Below are 20,481 nucleotides of genomic sequence, written 5' to 3' on the forward strand. Positions count from 1 at the left end.
ACCTCATCGGTAGGAGGTTAAGGAAAGATGCAGTATACAGATGAGAGTGACTGCATATGGGACGCCAACTGACCTGGTGTACCCTCCTTGTTTAAATACAGCTCGATTCCCGCTGCTGCCGTCGGTAATTGAGGCCAATGAACGCGCTAACCTGCCTGCACGTAAGCGCGGCGCATGCGCTCATCACAGAATGGAAACGAGGGCTGCAGCGCACAGAGAGTGCCTGATACAGAGCGCACTCCTGCGCATGCGCGAACTCACGTTGATATCGCGAGATCGCGGGCGCTGTACAATACAGCAAAAGAGATAAGAGGCAATTCAGGTATCGATTGCTCTTGAATATTCAGCAGAATACAATCGGTCGGACAAACGGGAGTACGGCTGAATATTGTGAACCACATTCGGTTCTAATTTATAGATATTTGTGGCCATTTATCCTGTGTGGGATAGGTACAGCTCAGGGATAGAGAAACAATCAGAAAAGCAGGTCAAAATAGGTGATTATTGAAAGTAGATTAATATTTCATGCAGGGTCTTGGTCAGTGTTGATTACTGACCCAGAAACTGAATGTACAGAGTTATGATACTTAGGGGTAAAGTCCAAAACATGTTCACACTCAAAATAGGTGTACATAATGTAAAACTGATGTCAGAAAGGTGACAGTTAATACAACAAGGTACACAGATCATTACTGACGGTGATAGGCCAACATGTATTCTTTCTACAAGAAGCAACTATAATTCAGCTGCTCGTTTAGGCCGTTTGGTGCGACAGTCTTCAAAAGAAATATCCACCGTGACTCACGTTGTAAAAGAATCTTGTCCCAATCACCCCCTCGTTTGGGGGGACTGACAGCTTCAATACCCATGACTCTGATGGCCTTGGGATTACCTTGGTGTAAATCGCAGACATGGTGGGCCACTGGGGTATCACGGCTCTTATCAATACCCAGGAGATGTTCTCCTATGCGTCTGCGCAGTTCGCGCTTAGTCTTACCAATGTATTCTTTTTGGCAAATACATGTAATTTTATATATTACACCAGCAGTTCTGCATGAGATGAAGTCTTTAATGTCAAAACTACGTTGGAGATTGGTGCTGTGGAAAGTTTTTCCTTGGTCAATATTGCTGCAGGCCACGCAACCACTGCATCTGAAGCATCCCACAGGACGACGGCTCAGCCACATACTAGGTCTAACTGGTGGTGCAAGATGACTATGCACCAATAAGTCCTTAAGACTTTGGCCTCTTCTGAACGTCACCTGTGGGTGTTCATGCAGTACTTCTCGGACATCTGGATCCATGAGTAAGATGGGCCAGTGTCGTGCAAGAATCTCTCTAGATTCCTTTGCAGAGCCGTCAAAAGTAGTAATAAATCTCACTTTCCTGTCACCCTCCTGTCTGGTCTTAGGAGTAAGTAAGGTCTCTCTGGGGGTGTTAGCCGCTCTCTGAAAGGCCCCTCTCAGTACCTTGTCAGGGTAACCCCTGGCCCTAAACCTTTGACGAAGGTCTGCTGCCTGACGCAAGAACTCTTCCTCATCAGAACAGTTCCTGCGTAAGCGCAGGTATTGTACATAGGGAATACCTCTCTTTAATGGCAGGGGATGGCTACTCTGCCAATGCAGGACTGAGTTGGTGGCCGTGGTCTTACGGAAAACAGTTGTAGAAAGTTCACCTCCAGTTCACCTCCAGGTTTCAATGATCACCTATTTTGACCTGCTTTTCTGATTGTTTCTCTATCCCTGAGCTGTACCTATCCCACACAGGATAAATGGCCACAAATATCTATAAATTAGAACCGATTGTGGTTTACAATATTCAGCCGTACTCCCGTTTGTCCGACCGATTGTATTCTGCTGAATATTTAGGAGCAATCGATATCTGAATTGCTTCTTATCTCTTCTGCTGTATTGTACAGCGTCCGCGATCTCGCGATACCAACGTGAGTTCGCGCATGCACAGGAGTGCGCTCTGTATCAGGCACTCTATGTGCGCTGCAGGCCTCGTTTCCATTCTGTGATGAGCGCATGCGCCGCGCTTACGTGCAGGCAGGTAAGCGCGTTCATTGGCCTCAATTACCGACGGCAGCAGCGGGAATCGAGCTGTATTTAAACAAGGAGGGTACACCAGGTCAGTTGGCGTCCCATATGCAGTCACTCTCATCTGTATACTGCATCTTTCCTTAACCTCCTACCGACGAGGTAGCCCACGCAGGGGCCGAATATCTTCGTGCACCTCAGGACCATATGACTGATCGTGTCATTTTGGTCTGCAGGCTTGATCACTTTATCTAGGTTTGACTTGCCTGATTTCTTACCATCTCCCCTGATGAACTGCCCCATGTCCTGGCAGCGAAACGTGCATGTAGGGATTTGCCTATGCATATTTAGGGACATTTAGTATTCTAGAACAGGGACAGGTTCCGGACGGGGTCGTCCTTTCAAGGACGAGTGCCCTGTGGTCAGGCTGCTACCATATCTATAGCATCAGGGTTGGTGTTTAGACAGCTATAGGGATCACCCTAGGGACCCTACATGCATTTGTCTGACTTGAATTTTCTCATACCCTGTTATTCATCCGACCATCCATACCGGATGAACAACTGCTACAATATCGTGTGGTGGAGCACCTGACGACCTTCCCTGGGTACCGGTAGGACACACTGGTTACCACCATAGTGCCGCCGTGCACTTTAATTATTTTTGTTTCTGATACCGGGATGACTATGGACCACTCCATCTAGCGGTTCACCTCCATGCTTATCCCTGTATACAGTTTTCTTGCACACACTAATTAGGATTTTATCAGCATTAACTAATAAATGTTATGTTTTAGGATTATTCTTTCAGAATTTTGCATATACCCCAGATGATCCAGAGCGCAGATATATATTGATCTGACCTCTATGCTTTACCTTTTGATTTTTACTTTAGTATGGACATTACAGGGATTGGCACTGCGGTAGAGACAGTATAAAGATATATGTACAGTATTGATGGCACTACTACACAGGCGGTATTAGGTCTGTCACTGTATGGGCAGCTGTGAGGCTGGCACTTACAGACCCTTTTCTGGGCACTAACATTCTGTATGGGCGGCACAGTGGATAAGTAAGGAACTAACTCATGATTCTCTGATGTATAAAAGTCTCCTTAAAGATATAAAAACCCATAAACTTTCCAGATAATAATATCAGAATCCATTACCCATCATCTCACAAGATAAAATGTTTACCTATAAAACCAAAAGACAAAAACTGATGATAATCACATAAAATCCAGCAACGCACTGAACCCAGGGAGGGGAAAAATCAATATATTAAGTAAAGCAAATAAAATATTTACTCAGCAGATTCCTGGGACATAAATTTAATAAAGACTCAATCAATGAGCAGACGCAGAGCAGTAATGACAGCGCCTGACATGTGCACACACACGACTTGGAGATCCGTCCTCCCAAGGTGACAAAAATCAGATTTAATGAGTGGAAAAAGCTGGAGACGGGCTCAGAAAACCTGCACCTCGACATGGGCTTATCTCACCTGTACGTGTGACAGGCGGCGGGGGGCTCACACTCGTTCTCCTCGTGTAACGTGTCAGGACAGTCGCGGCCTCCATAGGACGGGTACTGGATGATGACACGGTGGCGAGTCTGCTTCTTTACGGTGATGGCACCTAAACAAAAACACCAACATTGACATAGGAGAGAAACCCGAAATGTGCACAAATACAATAAAAATAGCATAAAACTGATATTGGTTACATCCACACTTATAGTATACTGGTAACAAGAGAGGTGGCAATATTATAGCCCCAAATTATAGTTTGGCCACTGAGATGAATCCAGACATTAAATAATATAGATATTAGATACTGTAGATAGATAGATAGATAGATAGATAGATAGATAGATAGATAGACAGATAGATAGATAATAGATAGACAGATAGATAGATAATAGATAGATAGATAGATAGATAGATAATAAATAGATAGATAATAGATAATAGATATGATATAGATAGATAGATAATAGATAGATAGATAGATAGATAGATAGATAGATAGATAATAGATAGATAGATAGATAGATAATAGATAGATAGATAGATAGATAGACAATAGATAGATAGATAGATAGATAGATAGATAGATAGATAGATAGATAGATATGAGATAGATAGATAGATAGATAGATAGATAATAGATAGATAATAGATAGATAGATAATAGATAGATAGATAGATATGAGATAGATAGATAGATAGATAGATAGATAGATAGATAGATAGATAGATAGATAATAAATAGATAGATAATAGATAGATAGATAGATAGATAGATAGATAGATAGATAGATAGATAGATAAATAGAAAATAGATTCTGGTTCTGATTTGAGCAAATATGCCGTCTGTTTCAATTAAAGTCCAATCAAAAGTGCACTAATTTCCTTAAAAAGTTCCAACCTCTTTCAAGCTCTTTAAAGAGGACCTTTCATCGGTCCAAACATTGTGAACTAAGTATCATGACATACAGTACACTGTCCTCTGTAGTATATATATATATATACAGTACAGACCAAAAGTTTGGACACACCTTCTCATTCAAAGAGTTTTCTTTATTTTCATGACTATGAAGGCATCAAAACTATGAATTAACACATGTGGAATTATATACATAACAAACAAGTGTGAAACAACTGAAAATATGTCATATTCTAGGTTCTTCAAAGTAGCCACCTTTTGCGTCTCCTTCTCCCAGGCTGTGAGTTCTGCGATGCGATTGGCCAGCGCTAGAAGGAGACGCCCAGCAGAACAAGGGCAGACTCCGCCTACTATAACCAAGTCCCATAAGTCTCCGCCTACTATAACCAAGTCCTATAAGTCTCCGCCTACTATAACCAAGTCCCCGAACATACCGGAGGACATAACTGGAGAACGGAGCGGCGCCCAGGGATAATAGTAAGTGCAGTGAGATCCCTGGGCGCCGCTGTATATGTCATGATACTTAGTTCACAATGTTTGGACCGATGAAAGGTCCTCTTTAACTCCACAACATCCTTAGTAATATAGGAGTGACAATGACATATTTCGCTAGGGGTAAACGCATGGTTGTCAGTGGTAGTAATCAGGATATTTAATAACACACAGAGCCGTCATTTGTGATGCTTTTTAAAATTAAAAATGGTCCAGAAATTGGCCCTTAATGTGGGCAGATGCCTGCTGTTACTTATACACACACAGCAGTATCAAAAGAAGCGGTCCAAAAATTATCCTTTTTTGGGAAGTAACAACAGGTATGGAGTTATGTTAAAGAAAATACTGTGAGACGGGACCACTCAGACAATCTCTTTTCCCAGGGTTTATTGGGCATACACAGGAAAACAATACAGGCTTGCTTCAGCAAACAAAATAACTGTTCATGGAAATAACAAAAAATGCGGCGACACAGACTTCTCACCAGCTTGTAGGTTTTCACCTAGAGATTCCACTTTGCATAGAGGTCTTGTCCATGTGTCTTCCTCTCAGACCAGCACACACCCACCGCTCTCTGAATTAGTTTTGGAGTACGGGATGGAGTACGGGAGTGACCTTCCCACCCAAGCTCTTCCGTCACTCCTAAATCCCGGACCCAAACTCCAGCTACCGCCAACTCAGTGATCTAGCATCACTGGTCACAACCTACCTCCGGGACTTATATCACTGAGAGTAGCTGCCTCCATGATACATACCATCTGCCATCTATGACCTGACCCATTGAATGCTTACAATACATATACAAAAATAAGTTCCCCTCAAGCTTATCAGTAACAGGGGGCACTGATTCGGTTGCTCCTCTGGCCCTCACTTCCTCATTCTCTGGAGTCTCCATGTGAGGTTCTTCTATGGTATACACAAGGCTATAATGTAGTCATGGATTTCTGTACCCCCCCCTCCCCCCGGTCTTAGGCCATGGATTTTTTGGTAGCAGATACATTCTAGTCTTTCAGACTCCACTCGTTACTTTGTATCTTTTCATTCTGAATTTAAATGATTTTGATATCATATACAAACACACAACTTTCATTTCCTCAGTGGAATTTGCATGGAGGGCAGAGAAATTAATTAAAACACACACTGCAGCATCTCGATCTTCTCTGGAATTCAAGATGAAAGGCTTTTAATATCGCCCGCAGCTTTTTCTGTGAGTAACAAGCAGTAATATAGGACACGAGACGTGTTTACGAGTAGGAAACACAGCAGATACTAAACGAGTTGCCGGTTCCTTCTTTGGTTAGATGGACTCCCTTAAAGGGGTTTTCCCATCTCAGACGATGGGGGCATATCGCTAGGATATGCCCCCATTGTCTGATAGGTGCGGGTCCCGCACCGAACAGACAATGAGGGCATATCCTAGCGATATGCCCCCATTGTCTGAGATGGGAATACCCCTTTAAAATCAGCAGTTATGGAGCTTCCCACTTTTGGGACCACCAGTGATTGGATGATATCTATGGAGCAGCAAGTGTTTACTTTCTCTGCAGCGCCACCACAGGTGAAATAAAACATAAAATAGAGCTCGAAATTAATTTTCGGGTCATATAATTTCTAGAAAAATCATAATGTAGCATCCTAGAGGTCCTGTATCTAAAAATGGGGGTGCTAGGTCTAATAGAACAAGAGTCACACCATGTGGACTCATAGACACTTGGCTCCAATCTTTGTAATGATATTCCTTGTAATGTAGTGAGTTAGGGATAGTTATATAATATACACAAACCCCCATTGTGCTGAGAAGGTCCCATTCCTGAGTGATTACCTCAGAGACATGCGTGCTACACACTGGACATCCTTAGGAGGAGAGGCTGAAAGGTATAAACTTTGTACACAAAGACAGTTAATTGGAACTCCACTGAGAACATCATCCAAGTAGGATGTTGTAAGTTTACTATCCCCATCTCTTGTATCACCATGGGGTGTCGGCCATATGCTTCGACATGGTGGCAGGAGTCCCCCCCCCCCCCCCATATTGTATTGTGCAGGCCATGCAATTGATTATTATTTATTCTTTATGTGACTTTTCTGTTTTACTTTATGTTTAATCACACTTTTTATCACTTATAACAATATTTTTATCACTTAGCCTGTTAAGCCTATTTATTCTCAAATGATCAAATTCACGTTAAACATCTAAAGATCTCAACTAATCTGTAATGAATGAATGAAGACCATAATAATGACGAACCTAAGACAACTAATCAATTGAATCTTATACCGATGAGCCATTCCTTACTTTTTGTCTTGGCTCAACATATCCAGAGATAAGTGGCGTGAGATGACCAGCTTTATAAAATATATTATTTTCCAATACTCTGTTGGGAATTATGTATGCTATATTTGTGTGTGTGGGGCCACCCACTGGCTGTGATGAGAATTGCAGCGTGCTAAAGGTTTTGTTGGCTTGTTGCCATAATGTATTCAGTTTGTATTGTGAAACATTGGAGTTCGTTGAGGAAAAGTAAAAGCTATGGACATCTTTGAGGCAATTTTTATGATTGCATTGTACTCATTTTGGACTGAAAACAAATTTTTTAAAGTTGATCTTTATTAAAAACTAGCAGAAGGACCCGGCTTTGCACAGATATGTTTCATCTATTTCCTTTAATGTTTGTGTGTGTGTCGTTAAAAGATATTGACAGTATCCCCTATATCAGTGACATCTACAGTACCCTGAACCCTTAACACTGACCCCCCCACAGTGCCCACCTCCTTAAAATGGGACCTACACAGCAGCCCACCGCCTTAACTTTGACCTTCACAGCAGCCTGCCCCTTTAACAGTGAGTTCCACAGTACCTCACCCCCTTGACAGTCACATCCACAGGGGCGCGCCCCCTTAACAGGGACCTCTACAGCACCCACCCCTTAACACTGACCATAGGTTACAGTCCCCTTAACAGAGACCTCCATAGCGACTTCCCCTTTAACATTGACTGTCACAGTACCCCGCTCCATTAACAGTGACCTCCACTGTACCCCGGTCGCTTAACAGTGACCTCACAGTCCCCACTGCCCCTGTAATAGTGGCCTCCGCAGTCCCCTTTTCCCTTAACAGTGACCTCCACAGTGCCCCCCCTTTAACAGTGACCTCCACAATGGCCACCGCTTTATTAGTGACCTCCACAGTACCCCATCTCCTTAACAGTGATTTCCACAATAATCTGCCCCCTTAATAGTGACCTCCACAGCAGCTGCACCTTTAATAGTGACCTCCACAGTCCCCGTCCCCTTAACAGTAATCTCCACAGCGCGCGCCCCTTTAACAGTGACCTCCACAGCGGACGGCCCTTTATTTGTGACCTCCACAATACCCTGTCTCGTTAACAGTGATTTCCACAATAATCCGCCCCTTAACAGTGACGTCCACAAAGCTCTGTTCCCTTAAAATGTGACCTGCACAACTCCCACCCCCTTAACAGTGACCTCTACAGCACCCCGCCCCTTAACACTGACCTCCATAGAGGACCGTCCCCTTAACTGTGACCTCCACAGTTACCAGCCCCCTTAACAGAGACCTCCACAGCACCCGCCCATTTAACAGTGACATCCACAGCGGCCCGCCCCTTTAACAGTGACCTCCACAGCGGACACCCCTTTATTAGTGACCTCCACAGTACCCCACCTCCTTAATAGTGATTTCCACAACACCTCGCCCTTTAAACAGTGGCCTCTAAATCAATCTGCCCCTTAACACTAACCTCCATAGCGGACCGTCCCCTTAACTGTGACCTCCACAGCAGCCTGACCCCTTAACTGTGACCTCCACAGCACTCCTCTCCCTTAGGGAGCATTCACACGACCGTGTTGGTTTTGCGGTCCGTAAATCACGGATCCGTGTGTTCCGTATGTCTTCAGTTATCTTTCCTTTTCCGTAAGTCCGTATAAAATACGGACGTGGTGCTTCCGTGTGTCATCCGTTTTTCAGGGTCCGCAAAAAACTGAAATGGGACTGAAATGGAGTTTCCTAGAATGTTATCAGTCCAGGGGTCCGTTAAAAACGGATGACACACGGATGCATTTCCATTTGCTATCCATTTTTCACGGACCCAATGACTTTCTATGGGGCCACGGACCGCGATTTGCGGCCAAGTATAGGACATGTTCTAAAAAAAAAGGAACGGACACACGGAACGGACACGGAACGGACAGCACACGGATGAGAATAAAAGGCATACCGCAATTTTCACGGACCCATAGAAATGAATGGGTCCGTACATTGTCCGTCAAAATTGCGGAACGGACACGGAAGAAAAACACGTTCGTGTGAATGCTCCCTTAACAGTGTCATCCATAGCGCCGTGCCCCTTTAAAGCTGACCTACAGCAGTAAATGTATGTGGAGACTAGGGTTGTCCCGATACCGATACTAGTATCGGTATCGGGACCGATTCCGAGTTTTCTCGGCGGTACTCAGCCGCCGATACCCCGCCCCGATACATAAATAGAATACTTTTTTTTTTTTTTTTACATCAAGCGGGCTGGTGAGCGGTGCATAGAGGGGGCAGTGAACGGCAGCTGAGAAGGGGTGGAGAGAGCCGGCAACGATAATTATTGCTGGTATGTGACTGGGTATTACTTACTGCATGGGTGTCATGCGGCCCGCAATGAATATTTTTGCGGCCCGGCAAAGATGCAGCATCGGGAGAGAGGAGGGGCCGGAGTCCGTAACTAGGGGCGGGGCCCGGTGCAGTCACTGTACTCTTACACCGGGCCCCGCCGCTCACCAAAGTATTTATAAACGTGAATCCTTATCCTGTTATTAAGTTGAACTAACGCTGCCCTCTCCCATGTTCCCCTGTATCCCCCTGTAAGCTTCAATAGCAGGCAGAGCAGACGGCAGCAGTAACGTCACTCACTGACGTAGAGCGCCTGCTCCGCCCGCTTTATGAGTGAAGCAGGCGGAGCAGACGCGCGACGTCAGTGAGTGACGTTACTGGTGCCGTCCGCTCTGCCTGCTATGGAAGCTTAAGTAAGTGCTGTGGGGATACAGGGGAACATGGGAGAGGGCAGCGTTAGTTCAACTTAATAACAGGATAAGGATTCACGTTTATAAATACTTCGGTGAGCGGCGGGGCCCGGTGTATTGGGGGACACTGTTATGAGGGGGATCTGTGGATGACATATAGCAGTGTCATCCACAGATCCTCCCCATAACAGTTCCATCCACAGATCCCCTATAACAGCACCATCCACAGATCCCCCACCAAATAACAATGCCATCCTCAGATCCCCCCACCCCATAACAATGCCATCCACAGATATCCCACCCCATAGCAGTACCATCCACAGATCCCCATAACAGTGCCATCCACAGATCCCCATAACAGTGCCATCCACAGATCCCCCATAACAGTGCCATCCACAGATCCCCCATAACAGTGCCATCCACAGATCCCCATAACAGTGCCATCCACAGATCCCCATAACAGTGCCATCCACAGATCCCCCATAACAGCACCATCCACAGATCCCCATAACAGTGCCATCCACAGATCCCCCATAACAGTGCCATCCACAGATCCCCCATAACAGTGCCATCCACAGATCCCCCATAACAGTGCCATCCACAGATCCCCCATAACAGTGCCATCCACAGATCCCCATAACAGTGCCATCCACAGATCCCCATAACAGTGCCATCCACAGATCCCCATAACAGTGCCATCCACAGATCCCCATAACAGTGCCATCCACAGATCCCCCATAACAGCACCATCCACAGATCCCCATAACAGTGCCATCCACAGATCCCCCATAACAGTGCCATCCACAGATCCCCCATAACAGTGCCATCCACAGATCCCCTATAACAGTGCCATCCACAGATCCCCCATAACAGTGCCATCCACAGATCCCCCATAACAGCGCCATCCACAGATCCCCCATAACAGTGCCATCCACAGATCCCCCATAACAGTGCCATCCACAGATCCCCCATAACAGTGCCATCCACAGGTCCCCCATAACAGTGCCATCCACAGATCCCCCACATGACAGTGCGTCATCCACAGATCCACAGATCCCCCAAAACGGTCACATGACATTTAAAAAAAGTATCGGTATTCGGTATCGGTGACTACTTGAAAAAAAGTATCGGTACTTGTACTCGGTCCTAAAAAAGTGGTATCGGGACAACCCTAGTGGAGACTAAGGGCCTGCAAGCTTCTATTGGCTGATAAGGGTCATGTGACAGTGTGTATGGCAGTTGGATTATGAGGAGAAAGACGTGCAGGCTTCTATTGGCTAATGTAGGTCATGTGATGTGCCATATTTGCATTTTTGGGAATATCTCAGGAACGGGACGTGCTAGAGAGCTGAGAACTGGTCTACAACCTTCCTGGAGACCTGATGTACCTGTGTACCAAATTTCGTGATTGTAAATGTGACGGTGCGGATTCCTTTGGCAGACATACACACATACACTCCGCTTTATATATTAGATTTTCAGCGGTTTTTGAGATATATACAGTTAAAAATCAATCTCTTTGCAGACCTTCCCTTCTGAGTTCTGCCAGCTGACAGCTCACATAAAGCCTTATCTGATATCCTGACCTCAAAAACACTCATTTAAGCCATATTCCTATCAGTTTGATAAGAGTTTAACTATAATGAGTGTATGTGAGGTCAGGAGATCAGAGATAAGGCTTCACATGAGACGTCAGCTGACGAAACTCAGGAGGGAAGGTCTGCAAATAGACTGATTTTTAACCACCACCACCACCATCTCTCAACCAAAACTGCCTTCCATGAGTATACCTATTGTTCTTATGAGGAAGAGAGATATTTCTGGATTCATCGAGTTGAACAACAGAGAACTCAATGAGCCAATATACATACATCCATGTTCAGCTTGGCCAAGTGTGCATGTGCTTTCCGTGAGGAAAGGGGACTAATTCACTGACTTATATCTCTGACGACGGCTTATGTACCTCGAGAACAAAGGATTGGGAATGTAGAAATTCAAGATGCTCACTCCTTTCTTTCCCTGATGTCAGCAGAACGAACGCCAATATCTAATACACATTAGTTGGATGATGTACCAAAATCAGTAGGCTAGTTTCTCAAGGTCATGGTCAGATCAGAAGTAGACGAGGCTCTGTTAGTATTCCTGGTACACTAGAAAATGGTCAACCCCTTTAAATTTTATGTTTTTTGTTTTTTTCCCCCACTGTTTACTTTGTATCCGTTGTGTATAAATGTTGCAGAGAATAGGATACAAGATATAAATATAAATAAATGTCTTCTCCGATTACCTTCCTGGCAGGTGGTAGGACAGGGTGTCCAGTCACTATATGGGGTGACGATACAGTCTTTACGGCACGGCAGCAAGCAAGGCCTCATCGTGTCAGGTCGAAGACTCTCCGGACATCTGGACAACAGATCATAAGAAAAAAGATTAAATGGAGTGTGTCACACCAAGGGAGTCACCAGGCATAATGCCTTGTAGAGCTAGCCCAGCTGAAGGTAATTATATGATACTTTTCACTTACTTACTTATAATACATATGCAAATGAGCAGCTAAGTGCACCAACGGCAGCTAAGTGCACCCTTGCTCATGTTTCCTATGCCAGCACCTCCCTCTCCTTCTTCATTGGTTCCTGCATAGTCATCTTGCCTGGCCCTTGGCTTGTCAAGTGTAAAGCATGCAACCCCTAAGTCTTGGTGGCCCCAACATCTGCCCAGGTTTGCCTGGTGCTGGGTCCTGTCTATGGACAGAGCAGACACAAGGTGGAAAGAGTGGGCAACCTTCATAGAGCATGTTTAAGCCATGGACCTCCCAGGGGGCCATTGCAATTGCTTGATACTGATTCTTAGCCTTGTGTATACATATATTGAAATTTGAAAAACACACGGGCAAGGATATGTGAGCCCTTGCTCAAAAGTATATCTCCTGACTAACCAAACCTTGGCTTGATAAGCTTAGACCATGTTTACTCAGACTACCATGGTCCTCCTGAGAACCAGTGGGCCCTGGCATCTGCCCAGAACCAGCTCAATCTCAGTTATAAGAAAAATGTGGGTGACAACCAGCATTGTCACTATTGCAACTCACACAATAGGTTCTGCCATTGTCAAATCTGCCCAGTTATACAGTAGTCATACCCCCTCCCCCACTCCCAGATATGGATTCTTACTTTTTAGGTCCAACTTGTCCAATATTGACTCTCACACAGATGACTTTCCTTGTTTGCATCCCAACAGCACACGCGGCCTCGCCATTCCAATTGGATGAGTTGAAGACAGACACAGAAACGTCCTCAGTGCACTGGCCCCAGGGGCCGGTGTGCCAGTGATAGACCGTACAAGGGTGCTCATTGCAGCTGCGAATCTCCTGCAGAGCGTTACTTTCTGGGCACTGAACGCCTCCTGTAAGAAGAGAGGAAATGAAAGTCAATGACCGTGGAGCACGACCGCTGGCTCTCTGCCGCACTGCATGCTGGGAAATCTCAGTAAAAAACCATCAAATTACAAAAAGGACTTTTTATTGTTCTGGTTTCAATTTTCTCTAAATTAACTGAGTGAAGACAAAGAAATAATGAGATCGCTCGCTGGGAAATTCTGTCGTCTCTGGCTCTTTGCTCAGCAGCCATCAGCTGCCATTACAGTTATCATCAATCACTTCCAGAATTCATTGTGGAGCTGAGCTGGAAAAGAGATTGTATAGGAGGAGTTATAGAGGAATCCTCCTGGTAATCAGGGGGACAGCTTATACATCTGTATTCTGTATATCCCCCGCGTAATCTATCTATCTAACTAATATTTATCTCTCTATCTAATATCTATCTATCATTTGTCCAGTGCGGGGGTTTTTGCAAATGGTCTATGATATTATGTTATATACACCTAGCATGACCTGGCTGGTATGTTGGCAGGGACAGGGTTAACCACTCTGTTCTTCCCCTGTTGGCAGGAGTGGGCTGGTTATGTTTCCTAACTAGAGGAGGAGTGAGTGTGTGAAGAGGAAGCATGTCCATGTGCTCCTTCTCTTTAGGCCTCAGGATTCAGAGACTAACTGATCTCTGTGAAAAATACTGTTTCTGCTACAAGAAAGAGAGAAAGAAAGAAGAACTCAGAATTTGAATGGCCACGCATAGGAGTCAGCCAGGTAGCCTGTGACTACACCTAACCAGACTTTGCAGCTTGTGAGGGCTTACAGTTAAGACACCCTACACACTTTACGATGTCCTGGCCAAACATGCCTCTAAAGACCTGTATCTCGCAGTGAATCCTACAGCCATAATTGCCAGATTACAGTAATCAGCCAGAGATTCTAACGAAAGAGGCTTTAGAAAAATAGTATACCAAGAGTGCTATTACTTCACACTTTGCCAGCCTCCATACCTCGCTATCCATATCTATCTATCCATCTATCCATCTATTGTGTCTCATGACTATCTTGCTCTTTCAATAGACCAATCTATGCTAGTTTTATGCACATTTTGAGTACATTGAACCAAGGAACATGACATTTACACATCATTCATGGCGTATTATTATTTTCTTTTGAATAATAACATCATGGTAGCTTATATTGGACTTTTCTCTTAAAGATATTTTCCAGTGGGAGAATTGACTGATTGGCTGAGCAGGTATTTCTAGACATTTCCTTTCAGGATCAGGAGGTGGAGAGTAGCAGGCATTGGAGCAGTGTGATAATGGCAGAGGCGGCGATCACTGACTTATGATTGTTTTTCTTTATTTTATTCCTTCTTTCACCATCTACTGGGAAAAACCTGACACAAGTTCTGCTAGAATAGACAGGTGCCACTCCCAGACTGGGCATGGCGCCCTTACCATACAAGTCTATAGTTGTCACAAGGAAATTTCCAAGCAAGCAGGGAACCATTGCTCTCCCAATAGTTAGCAGTCCCAGAGGTAGGACCCCATATACCTATGGCTTGTCTTATATTGACTAAAACCTGCCCTTAGTGTTCAGTGTAAGCCTGGTGACTACAGTCGTGGCCAAAAGTTTTGAGAATTACATTAATATTGGAAATTGGAAAAGTTGCTGCTTACGTTTTTATAATAGCAATTTGCATATACTCCAGAATGTTATGAAGAGTGATCAGATGAATTGCATAGTCCTTCTTTGCCATGAAAATTAACTTCATCCCAAAAAAACCTTTCCACTGCATTTCATTGCTGTCATTAAAGGACCTGCTGAGATCATTTCAGTAATCGTCTTGTTAACTCAGGTAAGAATGTTGACAAGCACAAGGCTGGAGATCATTATGTCAGGCTGATTGGGTTAAAATGGCAGACTTGACATGTTAAAAGGAGGGTGATGCTTGAAATCATTGTTCTTCCATTGTTAACCATGGTGACCTGCAAAGAAACGCGTGCAGCCGTCATTGCGTTGCATAAAAATGGCTTCACAGGCAAGGGTATTGTGGCTACTAAGATTGCACCTCAATCAACAATTTATAGGATCATCAAGAACTTCAAGGAAAGAGGTTAAATTCTTGTTAAGAAGGCTTCAGGGCGTCCAAGAAAGTCCAGCAAGTGCCAGGATCGTCTCCTAAAGAGGATTCAGCTGCAGGATCGGAGTGCCACCAGTGCAGAGCTTGCTCAGGAGTGGCAGCAGGCAGGTGTGAGCGCATCTGCACGCACAGTGAGGCGAAGACTTTTGGAAGATGGCCTGGTGTCATGAAGGGCAGCAAAGAAGACACTTCTCTCCAAAAAAACAATCAGGGACAGATTGATCTTCTGCAGAAAGTATGGTGAATGGACTGCTGAGGACTGGAGCAAAGTCATATTCTCCGATGAAGCCTCTTTCTGATTGTTTGGGGCATCTGGAAAAAGGCTTGTCTGGAGAAGAAAAGGTGAGCGCTACCATCAGTCCTGTGTCATGCCAACAGTAAAGCATCCTGAGACCATTCATGTGTGGGGTTGCTTCTCATCCAAGGGAGTGGGCTCACTCACAATTTTGCCCAAAAACACAGCTATGAATAAAGAATGGCACCAAAACACCCTCCAACAGCAACTTCTTCCAACAATCCAACAACAGTTTGGTAAAGAACAATGCATTTTCCAGCACGATGGAGCACCGTGCCATAAGGCAAAAGTGATAACTAAGTGGCTCGGGGACCAAAACGTTGACATTTTGGGTCCATGGCCTGGAAACTCCCCAGATCTTAATCCCATTGAGAATTTGTGGTCAATCCTCAAGAGGCGGGTGGACAAACAAAAACCCACTAATTCTGACAAACTCCAAGAAATGATTATGAAAGAATGGGTTGCTATCAGTTAGGAATTGGCCCAGAAGTTGATTGAGAGCATGCCCAGTCGAATTGCAGAGGTCCTGAAAAAGAAGGGCCAACACTGCAAATACTGACTCTTTGCATAAATGTCATGTAATTGTCGATAAAAGCCTTTGAAACGTATGAAGTGCGTGTAATTTTTTTTCACTACATCACAGAAACAACTGAAACAAAGATCTAAAAGCAGTTTAGCAGCAAACTTTGTGAAAACTAATATTTGTGTCATTCTCAAAACTTTTGGCCACGACTGTACATAAATAGCTGTTATGGATTACGTTGGGTGCCAACAAGCCAGTCTGCCTGGGCCACGGTTTTTACAATCTGAATCTTTGCCTCCAGTGAAGGAAAACCTATGACCTACAGTATGATATAGATCCTCAGATCATGCGAGATGCTCCGATTGACCGTACAATTAGCCAGAAGTGACCTCTGTAGGGGAATTGTAATATAACATGCAGGGCGCTCAAATGACCGAGTCTTCCTTAATGGGAACCTCTCTTAGTTAGCAGCTCCACCTTGCAGTTCAAAAATAGGAACACAATTTGGGGCCCCTTCTATGAGGTCCTTATACTTTAATGAGGCTTTTATGAAAAGAACAATTAAATTACCGTGTATATTTATTTGCCTATTGGTGTCAATAGAATGAATATTTATTATTTTATTTTATTTAGGTTTTTCCCTTCATTTTTTAACAAAATAATTTTTTCACGTTGTTTCTCCTGTATTTGGTAGCAAATATAATTTTAGAAAATCCACCGCAAAATCCGTTCATCACATGTGGCTTCTTCATAATGACAGAGCAAAATCCTCTTGGCGAAATGTCACTGGATTATATTATTTATTTTTGGATTCAGGAATGTCAAGGAAGATAGATTCAGCCGGAGATTGACTGCAGCTTCAGGGAAAAAGTCATTTCATAAGAAGTTTTTTAGGTTTTTTTTGGCTGGAGAGTCCCTGGGCTCAGAAAATTCCTTATGAATCAATTTAATTTTTTAACTATAGAAAAATGTCAAGGGAGCAAAGGCCCTTCATTATCGGAGTAGTGCAATGTTTTTCATCATTCTCAAAGAATGAAAAAATATCAATGAGTATGGAAAATTGCAATGTTTATTGTTAAAAAAGCAACAAAAACACTGTAATTAACCTTATAAAATGAATGTTCAAATGATTGAATTCATTTTTTCAATTTCATTTAATTTCACTCATTTTAAAATTGAATTTTGTCTTGTGAATTCTTAATTGTATAGAAAGACTGTTACATATCTTACCATCACCGGGATAAGCGAGGATTGTGCGGGATCTCGTCTGCTGTCCTTCCGTAGTTTTTCCAGAGCAGGTATGAGAACAGGCCGACCATTCAGACCAAGAGCTCACGACACAATCATTGGGACACGGAACGTCACAGGCAATAGGGATTGGATATATGGCATCTCTACATTGTTGTCTGTCCACCTCTTCTCCTGGGATAAAAAAATAAGCAGTTATTTTCTATGATCTCTATCTATCTATCTATCTATCTATCTATCTATCTATCTCATATCTATCTCATATCTATCTATCTATCTATCTATCTATCTATCTATCTCATATCTATCTATCTCATATCTATCTATCTCAGTGTGGACCCATTGTGTCAACTAAGGTGTTGTTCACATCTCCGGTGAAAGTCTCCGACAGGCTGTTCCGGCAGAGAACAATCTGCCAGTGTTCACTGGATCCAGTATTACCAGATTCAGCAGATCACCACCGGACACCTAATGACTATAAAGGGATCTGGTGGTGATTCGCCTGACAGATACAGCTGCATGCGGAAGTTTTTGTCTAGCTGACAGCTGACATTTATGCCACGTCAGGCTGTCGGAATATCTCTGGAACGCAGTCTAACCGATTTGGCTTTGGGCTAAACTCTAAGGGTGTTATTCCGTGCTCCCCTGGAATTCACCTGTTAACCCCTGTGCAAGGGCTGGCCAAGGAAATAACTGGACCACTACCTCCTGGGATAGTCGCAATGTGGTTGGAAGCTGACCCACAGAGGCAGGGGTGCACCACCAATGAGGCCAGGTGAGGCAATTGCCTCAGGCAGCACCAGGTAGGGGCGAGAGGGGGGCAGTGGAAGAGCCATAGGCAATGAGCACTTTTATTGTGGTAAAAGGGATAGGTTAAGAAATTGGCATTGGGGGAGGGGGGGCGCCGTTTCAGTTTTTGCCTCAGGCAGCAGAAAGGGCTAGGTGCACCCCTGCACAGGGGTCAAGGACTCTGGGCAAGCACCAGAAGCTCAGGATACAGAAAGCACCCCAGAAAATACCTAACCCTAGAGTAGGGAGGTATCCCTATTGTGCCCTATAGGATAGTTCCCGGGAACTATCCTATAGGGCACAATAGGGATACCTCCCTACTCTAGGGTTAGGTATCCGGATGGGCAGGGCGAGGCAGGGCCAGATTAGCAATGTCCCCATCCCTATTCAGGGATAACTAAGGATACTTGTTCCCTGCGTTGTCTACATTTTGAAACTACCAACAACCACACCAAGTCACCAGCCTAGACGTGGTGCATCTCCTTTACCACGCTTGGCCTGTCCTTATCGGGGTTATGTCGGAATGGTAAGACTGTTCCTTATTTCTAAAGCCATATCTACTATCCATTGAACGTGGCGCTAGGTTTTAATAATTACTAGTAAAAGTTATATTTTAGCTCCCTTTATGCTCCCTTAGAGAAATTGATGTTTTCTAATTGATTTTAGGAGTGCCACTATCTATTGCACATCGCTATATTCATTGCTCTCTTTAAAGAAAAAAATAGATTCAAATGGAAAATCTGCCAAGAAAGTGAAATTTAGAAATTTCATCTCTATTTTCCTTTAATTCTTGTGGAACACCTAAAGGGTTAACAAAGCTTGTAACATCAGTTTTGAGAAATTTGAGTGGTGTAGTTTTTAAAGTGGGATCATTTATGGGTGGTTTCTATTATGTAAGCCCCACAAAGTGACTTCAGACCTGAACTGGTCCTTAAAAAGTGGGTTTTGGAAATTTTCTTAACATTTTTAAGAATTGCTTCTAAAATGCTAAGCCTTCCTAAAAAAAAAAAAAAAAATGACATTTACAAAATGATGCCAACATAAAGTCGACATATGGGGAATGTTAAGTTACATGGACCCCTGACCAGCACCCCCTGCGTTACATGGACCCCTGATCAGCGCCCCCTGCGTTACATGCCCCCCTGACTAGCGCCCCCTGCGTTACATGCCCCCCTGACTAGCGCCCCCTGCGTTACATGCACCCCTGACCAGCGCCCCCTTTGTTACATGCACCCCCTGTGTTACATGCACCCATGGCCAGCGCCCCCTGCGTTACATGCACCCATGACCAGCGCCCCCTGCGTTACATGCCCCCCTGACTAGCACCCCCTGCGTTACATGCCCCCTGACTAGCGCCCCCTGCGTTACATGCACCCCTGACCAGCGCCCCCTTTGTTACATGCACCCCTGACCAGCACCCCCTGTGTTACATGCACCCATGACCACCACCCCCTGTGTTACATGCACCCATGACCAGCGCCCCCTGCGTTACATGCACCCATGACCAGCGCCCCCTGCGTTACATGCACCCATGACCAGCGCCCCCTGCGTTACATGCACCCCTGACCACCACATTTTGCGTTACAAGCAGAATAAGTAGTATTAGTTGCACACACCAACAACACCCACAGGGTTATTTCACAAAAGGGTGAAGAGTTTGGAGAAGTCAGGAGAAGTGAACAATATAGGACAACATGGCTGATTTGAATGTTGTCCTAGATTGTTCCCTTCTCCAAACTCTTCACCTTCTGTGAATAAGCCTGTGAGCGTCTGTCCATTGGTCTTCTTTAGTGACATGTTTAACATATGGGATTATTTACACAGCCCTGGTGTTTGCTGAAACTGCTTTAAACTATAAAGAAAGGTTTTCGAGAGTGTTTCTCTCTTTCTCAGGTCTGAAGCAAAACCGTGGAAGAAATGAAAACTCTTGAAAGCTCGTCTTTTCAGTATTAGGTTAGTACAATAGAAAGGTATCCCTGCATGCCGCAATACTCACGCATTTTGTAATCTTATTTATATATACTTATTTAAATTTTTTTTCAGTAGTATGATTAAATGGTGAAAATTATTAGTGCCCCCGATTTTTGACTGTGGTATCTTATGTGCC

At 44.2% G+C, this 20,481-nt stretch overlaps 1 protein-coding gene and 1 long non-coding RNA gene across 5 annotated transcripts in view; one reads left to right on the forward strand and one right to left on the reverse strand.

The window, feature by feature from the left end:
• The window catches only part of THSD7A (thrombospondin type 1 domain containing 7A), a 520,549-nt gene that overhangs the window by 72,515 nt on the left and 427,553 nt on the right, over nt 1-20,481 (reverse strand). For all 4 annotated transcript variants that reach the window (XM_040431278.1, XM_040431279.1, XM_040431276.1 and 1 more), the window contains 4 exons: nt 17,568-17,759; nt 13,174-13,405; nt 12,291-12,406; nt 3,542-3,674 (listed from right to left, as the gene is read on the reverse strand). In XM_040431278.1, the coding sequence (XP_040287212.1) occupies nt 3,542-3,674; nt 12,291-12,406; nt 13,174-13,405; nt 17,568-17,759 (673 nt within the window). The remainder of the gene's footprint in view (nt 1-3,541; nt 3,675-12,290; nt 12,407-13,173; nt 13,406-17,567; nt 17,760-20,481) is intronic.
• Nucleotides 742-18,522, forward strand: LOC121000681. The gene is made up of 3 exons (XR_005778876.1): nt 742-752; nt 14,247-14,250; nt 18,338-18,522. It is a non-coding gene; the product is annotated as an uncharacterized LOC121000681 (long non-coding RNA).

This window comes from Bufo bufo, chromosome 5, assembly GCF_905171765.1.
Source record: "Bufo bufo chromosome 5, aBufBuf1.1, whole genome shotgun sequence".
Lineage (NCBI taxonomy): Eukaryota > Metazoa > Chordata > Amphibia > Anura > Bufonidae > Bufo > Bufo bufo.